The 7,710-nt window shown below is 43.0% G+C and overlaps 1 protein-coding gene across 1 annotated transcript in view; it reads right to left on the reverse strand.

Moving 5' to 3' along the window:
* Window positions 1–475: 475 nt before the first annotated feature.
* PLXNC1 (plexin C1) overlaps window positions 476–7,710 on the reverse strand; it is a 69,735-nt gene continuing 62,500 nt past the window's right edge. Inside the window, exons 24-30 of the mRNA XM_009321358.1 lie at window positions 7,300–7,331; window positions 7,104–7,211; window positions 4,990–5,153; window positions 4,419–4,566; window positions 2,439–2,579; window positions 2,275–2,349; window positions 476–580 (exon numbers count right to left, since the gene is read on the reverse strand). Coding sequence (XP_009319633.1) covers window positions 476–580; window positions 2,275–2,349; window positions 2,439–2,579; window positions 4,419–4,566; window positions 4,990–5,153; window positions 7,104–7,211; window positions 7,300–7,331 — 773 coding nt within the window. The remainder of the gene's footprint in view (window positions 581–2,274; window positions 2,350–2,438; window positions 2,580–4,418; window positions 4,567–4,989; window positions 5,154–7,103; window positions 7,212–7,299; window positions 7,332–7,710) is intronic.

Raw genomic sequence — 7,710 nt, forward strand, 5'->3', positions numbered from 1 at the left:
GCAGCTGACCCATATTCTGAAGCCGGAGCTCATCCTCACCGTTAGCAAAGGCTGCCGAAAGGATGTGGCGAAACATCAGCTTTCTCTCTTCAAAAAAAGAGCGAAGCAACTTACAGGTTCACACAGGCAACTCTGAACTTGCCATGTGTTTTGCGCATCTCCCGCAAGCTTCTTTTTAAGTAAGCAGAAAGCTTACTTAGGCAGTATTTTTGAACCAAAAGGTACATGTGTTCAAAGTACCTAAAAATGCCGGCCCTGCCAATGCTAGACTCGTTTTCGCTTTCACATGCCCACGTTTGAGTACCTACCCCTGCCCGTGCTTCATTCCCAAACGTAGGTATTACTTGGAATGGTCAGAGTGGAGAAGAGTGTCCAAATGTTTCAAACCCTGTACATATAGTCAGTCAAAACAGTTTTGGGAGCAGTAGCGCTTATTTAAAATCCCCCACAGTGATGCTGTGAGTCAGTGCTCTGCTCAAAGCCATTTGCATTTTTTCTTTTCATCAAATAAGGCTTTTACTTGCTGGAGCTGTTTCTGGACTTCTTCAAACCCCCGTTCTCGCTCGAGTTTGCTGACAATCTGTTAACAATTAGCAAAAAAGAGAATAATTTCTTTAGTGCTTATTTTACTTGCTGTTTTTTAAAGCCTGCTTTTCTGCATTCCAACAACTACTGGCAGAAAAATCCATCTGAATGCCTGCCTATATGTAAACATTCTTTTCTGACTTTAACACTTTATTTTGGTAGTTTTCCTTTCAAGTCACTATGATTACAGGATTTGCAACACTTCCACAAAAGAATGACAGAGCCAAGCAAAAAACCCAAAACAAATCCAACACATGTTCATCTCTTGAAGTGTGAGGCAAGGCCAGCACTCCAGTTTTACCCTAGAGCAGATTTGCAAATGTTATTTTATTTCTCTTCCTCTGCCCTGTAAACTGAAGGCAATGAACTGCCTCTCTTCCTCTAGCTGGTCCACTTGGCACCAAGCCAGGTGATAGGAAGGAGCCCTACTGCTGTTTGAAAACTCTTTGCTGGCAACTCTACAAAGCGACTGAGGTCTCAGCAAACAACGAATGAGGTTTAGCTGCTCCCAGCCAAAAGCCAGAGGCGGAAGAGCAGAGGAAGGGTTTTCTTCTGAGGATGGGGTAAGTTTAGCCAGCACTAGCTTCAAAAAAGCAAAAATGGGCACTAAGATTAGAAAGTATTCTGAGGTCTCCTGCATCAACAATTTTAACGAGCTTAATCAAGTGTAGCACCATTCTGAGTATCATCCCAAGCTTCTTTTAAGAGGCAAAGATTTGATGCCGAACCCAGATAATTTGAGATGTTAGAGATCAGAAGTGGTAAGCTAGCTAACAGGTGACTGAGAGCTGGATGATTACAGCAAGCGCTGCTGCTGTGCTGCTGGGGAGGAAAGAGAGAAAGGTCTGGTTGCTGGGAGACCCAGACAACCTGCTGGAAGTGGTAACGAGGCCTTCAGGCAACACACCCCAGCTGGCTCTTATCTTCGTTCCTGCGCAGGCACACGCAGCCTCTGTTAAGGATGCTGAGCAAAATGGAGTGGAGAATCCTATCATGCAAAGCAGAGGGCAGGGATTTTCTTACAAAGCAGCTTAGAGGTAGCCTGTGACCAGGTGCTTTCAGTTGAGAAAAGATTTCTTTTGTTAGCAGTAGCAGGGACTGGAAGCTATAGCTTCTTTTCTTTAAGAGAAAGACTATTAGAGCAGAGCATAAGAGGGCTATGATGGGAAAGGAGCAGACACCTCTTCCTGTAAGGCTGAGTCTGCTCCGCTGAGGTGTTTGTACTGACTGTTAAAGCGAGATCCCTGGTGCTACATTCTAATCTGATTTCTGAATCTCCAGGGAAATGGAGCGCACGCACAGGAGTTGTGACAGGCATTAGCAGATACTCTGCAAACACAGTAAAACAAGAAGTCTAGGCTACATGGGAACTTTCTCAAAACTGCAGGGAGAATTTTATTGCCGCTGCCTCTGTGAAATACAGTGGTGACAGTAAAGGTGCCTTTAGAAACCTTTGGCCGGTGACCCCTCCGGGAGGTGGGGGCTCCAGCCGCCCCCGGGGACTGCACTGCTCTGGGCCCACACAGCTCAGCCGTGGCCGCATCACTGAGTAGGGGCTGTCTCTGGGGTGGCACCCAATAAGTCACACACCAGGCCAGCCCTTGGTTACTTTGTCAAGCCCAACTTTCAAGCCTGAGGAGGAAGCAAGTTAACATCAAGGGGTTAAGCAGGAATAGCAGACGTGTTTACCTCATCATAGTATTTCACTATGTATCTGTAGATTTCAGTCAAGGCCACTTTCTCATTGAATTCATTTTCATGTTTCTAAAACAGAAAACAGTTCCAGTCAGATAGTTCTCCTTTTTAAAAAACTTAACATGAAAGCAAATGAAGTTGCCGCTTCTCAACCATACCTTAGATTCCTGAGTTAGAAATTCTTCAACCTCTGAAGCGGTCAATGGAGGCAGATCCCTGATGGCTTTATAGTATGCTTTCACCTCCTTCTTGTAGAGTGGAATGTCCTTAGCGTAGAGAAGCTTATTTGTTGGTGCTTCCTTAAAAGAAAATATTTGAAGCCTTGTCAATTTTCACAGCACAGATTTCCTAAGGTTCCACCTCCACATAGTTAATTGCATCTAATTGTGTCTGTTCTCTGTGTGACTCATTTCTCTTTGCGGTAGTTATATGCAAAGAATCAAGGTTATGAAATAAAGATGAGGAACAGACGCAGGACCTCAGCAATAGTGCATTGTGTTTCATGACAGTTGCCATATAATTATTTCTATTGGCATCAGGAGTGATGAACGTGTGTCCCTTAGACATAATTTTCTTCCTTACTTCCTCCTCACCGCTCCCCAGACCTGAAAGATTGTGAAAGCTGAACCAAAGGGCTTGAGGCTGATACCCTGTTTACATAGAGGATACAGCAGCGCTGTGGAAAGTTCCCCCAGGGTAACACGCCAGAGAGCCTTGCTAGATCCTGTCCTGGCGGAGGGTCCCCTAAAACTCTTTGGTCCCTACTGCTCCTTTTGCTCGGGGGTTCGGGAGCGTGGAGAGCTGGCTGCCAGGCATGCACAGCCAAAGGGATTTATTTTTTTCCCCAGGGCTTCAACAACCCAGGTCAGCACTGACCTACCAGGCAGCTTTAGGCTCATCTGAGGAAATAAATGCTGGTGTTTGTGGTAGGAGCCGAAGCCCCACCTGGAAACCATGTTTTCAGAAGGTAAAAGTGGGGGCTGGTAGTTTCCTGTCACTGCTCTAGTTTAAATTCTGGGGAATAAATGACACAACCATGTGATATCTTGTCACTACTGTTTCCGCTGTGTGATGAAATGATTTAAATGTTTGTTTTCTAAGTGGCTAAAGGAATGTTTTAAGATAAAAGGCTAAAAATCATGAAAGCAAATACATTTTAGTACTAAAAGGCCACAAGATGTTTACTGCATTGCAAACCTTTCTCAGGTTTCAGCATCCCTTTTCAAATGGCTAATGGGAGCTGTTGTACTTCACAATGGATGTTAAGCATGGAAACCTAAGGGACCATGCTCACTTGCAGTTTTTCCATCAAGCAAGTGATGTGATTAGTTTTACTTCATGACTCTTCACTCCTAAAATAAGATAAATAAGCACATTATTTGTTATTTACCTTTAACAGATGAGCAGTTGGTGCAGACCACATAGGAAATTAGTCCATTTTTATATACATTTATTTTTAGGCTAAAAAATCTCTAGCCTGTTTTTCTTGGTGCTGCTTCCTGCTTTGGTCCAAAGAAAAGGAAAATATCCTTGGGGGAAAGTGAAGTATTTCTGATCCCCAGAGTTTTGTACACTGTACTAAAGAGCTTTTGAATATAAGATTTCTGGACTTGTTACTCCAGCAAATAATTTTGCATATAAAAAGGGAGCAGCTAATACATGTGAAAGGAACTGTTTCAAACTTCAGAGCTCTTTCAAGTATTCTTACAGCTCGCAGTAGCTTACTATGTGTGTTTTCTGAACATTGGTGTGTGGCAGACAAAATTTGGACTACTTATCAAATAATGTTAATACTTTTAAGACCTTTGTTTGAAAATTCTTTAAAACGTCATTAAAATCTTACAATTTCCACCCCCTTCCCCATATTCTATAAACACACTGTGCAGAAACTAACTGCAGAGAAGACAAGCAGCAGTTAACTATAAATACAGCATTCTAGTAGCTGTATCTGTCTACTCCTGTGAATTCTTCAAAGCCTTGTGAGACGGAGCAACAAGGAATGGAAACCCAGCTTGCTTAGGCCCCTGACAGCTTTGCCCCCGATGTCAGCAGATCCAGGACTTCATCCCCTAAATCATTATACAGTTGAAAAAGACATTGGTTGAGAAGTTAGCAAAACGTTGGAAGGGCAGCATTACCTTCCCCAGTGTCTGTTCTGCTAGAGAAAAGGCATCCATGAAAGCTTGTGCGATTACAGACAAACAGCCATCTATATGTGAAGTCTTCTTAATATCAAAGACAAACTGGGGATTCTTCAGTATGTTCACCCAGAAGCGAAGAGGAAGACTAGACAGAGAAAGAACAAGCATCTTTAACCACTCAGGCAGCACAACTGCTTTAAAATTGCACCGTGGTCATGGAAAGAAGCACATTTCTGGGCTGCTTATTCATGTTAAAAAAGGGATCAGGGAACAAAGGCCACAGAACAAACACATCAGTCAGTCACCCTTCCATCTTCAAATAATGCTCTCAACCTGCAGATACTTCTGAGCGTGAGGTCAGTATGCAGACTTAGAAGTCCTGGAAGCTATGGTGGTTTGTATCAGTATCCAATCAATATACTAAAATTACTGGGATCCACAAAGCCAAACAACATCTTCAACCAGACGTGCCAAAACCTTATTATTCTGATCACAGGTGACCTGTTCCACCCTTGCAACTACATTTTCAGAGAGTGCACGCGCTCCTGTGCATATCATATGGGCATACCTGTTGGTTTTCCATATATGGACCACATCAGGGTCAGTAATTTTTTTGCTTTCAGCCTGGGCATCCAGAAAGTCAAAAAAGTACTTGATGGCGACAGGTGCTTTATTGTTGGGTAAACTCCAAATGCTCCTGAAGAGCTTCTCAACAACCGAATGAATTGCAACCTGAAAAGTAAGAAAAAGAACAGTGCTATTATTACGCAAGAAAAGAACAGGATTTCTTGTCTCAGAGAGCTGAGCGTGCCCCAAGGCAACCACACACAGAAACTACAATACGCTTGTGGCAAACATCTAAGCCGTAGGTTATTGGCAAACAAGACAGTCAATAACAAAAAATGAAACCACAAATACACCATAACGAGCTGCTTTCTAATGTCACATGTCCTATCACTTTGCCGACAGGAGAATTGTGGTGAACTCTGTGATGAATCGTAGGTGGAAGGAATCACTCGTTCCAACAAAGACAACGTCAACTCTTCGAATACTGTTGGCACCGTTGCTAAAGGCATTTGGAACTTGTGACTGGAAGTAAGAGGGAGGTGAGCAAAAGGAGTTTAACCAGTTTTCTAGGGCACTGGTCTTCATGGTGCCATCTGCGACACATGTTGAACACGTGTACTCATCAACACTTCACAGCCAAGCGACTGTGGCGCTTGATCTAACTCTAGGATAACAGCTTTGGGTGGCATACGAAGACACTAATATGAGAGAGAAGAACTGAAAACTGAGTATTTCTGATCCAGCAGTGAAGCTATTTGGCTCACAAAAGCAACGGCTTGGTTGCTGACGGACTCACTGACATTGTCACAGAGTATTCATAAGTAGAGGCAAACAAAGCAAACCACTGTTTTGTGCTTTTTTTCTTCACATCTGTTCTGAAGCTCAGTTCAGCCCCATCTTCTCTCAACAAGAAGGATTTAAGTGTATCCCAGGGCCTTGATGTGCTCCTTGCCAGTTCATTTCACGTGGCAAACTGCAGTTGTGTCTGCGTGCATGTATGGGTGAGAGAGCGAGAGGGAGAGAGACACGGTTCAATGCAATTTCCTTTAGTGCACGATGTATCATGGGTGGAATTTCACAGTAAAGGATATCACAGCACTGTTGTTCAGAGCACTACCCTGTTTTGGAGAAGGAGATGATTAATTTAAAGCCCTTTAAAAGGGCTGTTTCTTAAGAGCTTGATCTTTTCTTTTGTACTTCAGTCTCCCCCCATAAGGTATTACTGGTTTATTCCAGCAATTCCTAAGGGCTTATGTTAGTTTCCACAGCTAATGAGAAATGACCAGTCTCACTCTCACTTTGGGTAGCATCCCAAATTACTTCAGATGCTATCAACAATCTAATTAAATAATGATTAATAGATTTTTAAATGCAAGAGGGCCATAATCATCATCTCTTCAGGTCTCTTGTATCGCACAGTTCTCAGTGTTGTGCACTGATTAATATTTTAAGTAATATGCTGTTGCAAAGAGTTTTATAACCCTTTTGAGTAAGTCAGAAACACGATGACATTACCAGAGGGAGCGAGCAGGGTTTATTCCTAAGGAAAGCGCACTGTATAAATTAGGTACTCGTATTATAAATCCTAAGGACCTTGTTTTTAAAATTAATCTAGTTATTTTGGATGCTTAATTTGAGGCCCTAAAAGATTATTTCATTTCATGGGCAGTATTTTGTGAAATTCAGGCCTTGAAAGTTGTCTCTAAGCTGGGCAAACTCTAGGAGAGAGTGAGGAGATTGTTGACTGAAAGCCGCCTCTCCAGAAGGGATCATTCTCGCTCTATGGGACTCAGTGGCAAAACTCACTTTCTGTAAGCTCAATAACTACCTTTTTTCTTTAACCTGAGAAAAAAGGTTGTCTTACTGAGGAGATAGAGAGTGCAAGTAACAGACAATTTTAGAACTCTAGCATTAGAAAACCTGAAATGCGTCCGTCTTTGCAAATGGTCATAATCCATAGTTAGCACAGTGAATTTTATAGGCTACCTTTTCATTTAACATTTGATATACATGCAGGAAGCCTGCATAATTTCTGCTTTAATTTCTATTTCTGTTGTGCCAGACTAGCCAAGCCTAACATCAGCCCTCCCCCATAATAAGGCCTTTACAGTTTACCTTGGTTGACAGAAGCTTTGTCAGATACATTTCTTTCACTTTGAATTTTTGCTTTCCTTTGTGACCTGCTCCTTTCACATCTTTGTTTGCTTCGGAGTCTGGTAAAATCTGTCGTGAAGAGATTAGAGAGATTACACAGATACAAATACAGCTCAGTATTAAATCTACCACTTAACAGTGTAATGACTGAACTCACCAAATGGCAGTGTTCATCCGAGTAGTCCACATCTAAGCAAGAGAAAGCAGAGAGCAAACAGGCATTAATGAAACACACAGCTACAAGCTTGTGAATTCTGCTGGGCTCTGGTCTGTGCAGCAGGGTGCATGCCAGGATGCCGAGCAAGCAGGCGTCATGCTTTCCTGTCTGCAGGGTGGGGGAAGCCTCTGAGAAATGCACAGGTCCTGGCTCACCTCCCCAGTGCCAACCTGTAGCTCGGACCACTAAGCTAGGGCATGATCATCTGCTGCTGGGGTAAGCTGGCAGCAAATCGCAGCTCCTCTGAAAGGAGGACGATAGACAGCAGATGAGATGATTGCATTGGTTTAGTCTCTAAGAGTACTCAGTGCAGGCGGGCTGAGGTCAGGCTTGAAAGCAATGGCTGAGAAC

Source organism: Pygoscelis adeliae, unplaced genomic scaffold (genome assembly GCF_000699105.1).
Source record: "Pygoscelis adeliae isolate BGI_AS28 unplaced genomic scaffold, ASM69910v1 Scaffold232, whole genome shotgun sequence".
NCBI lineage: Eukaryota > Metazoa > Chordata > Aves > Sphenisciformes > Spheniscidae > Pygoscelis > Pygoscelis adeliae.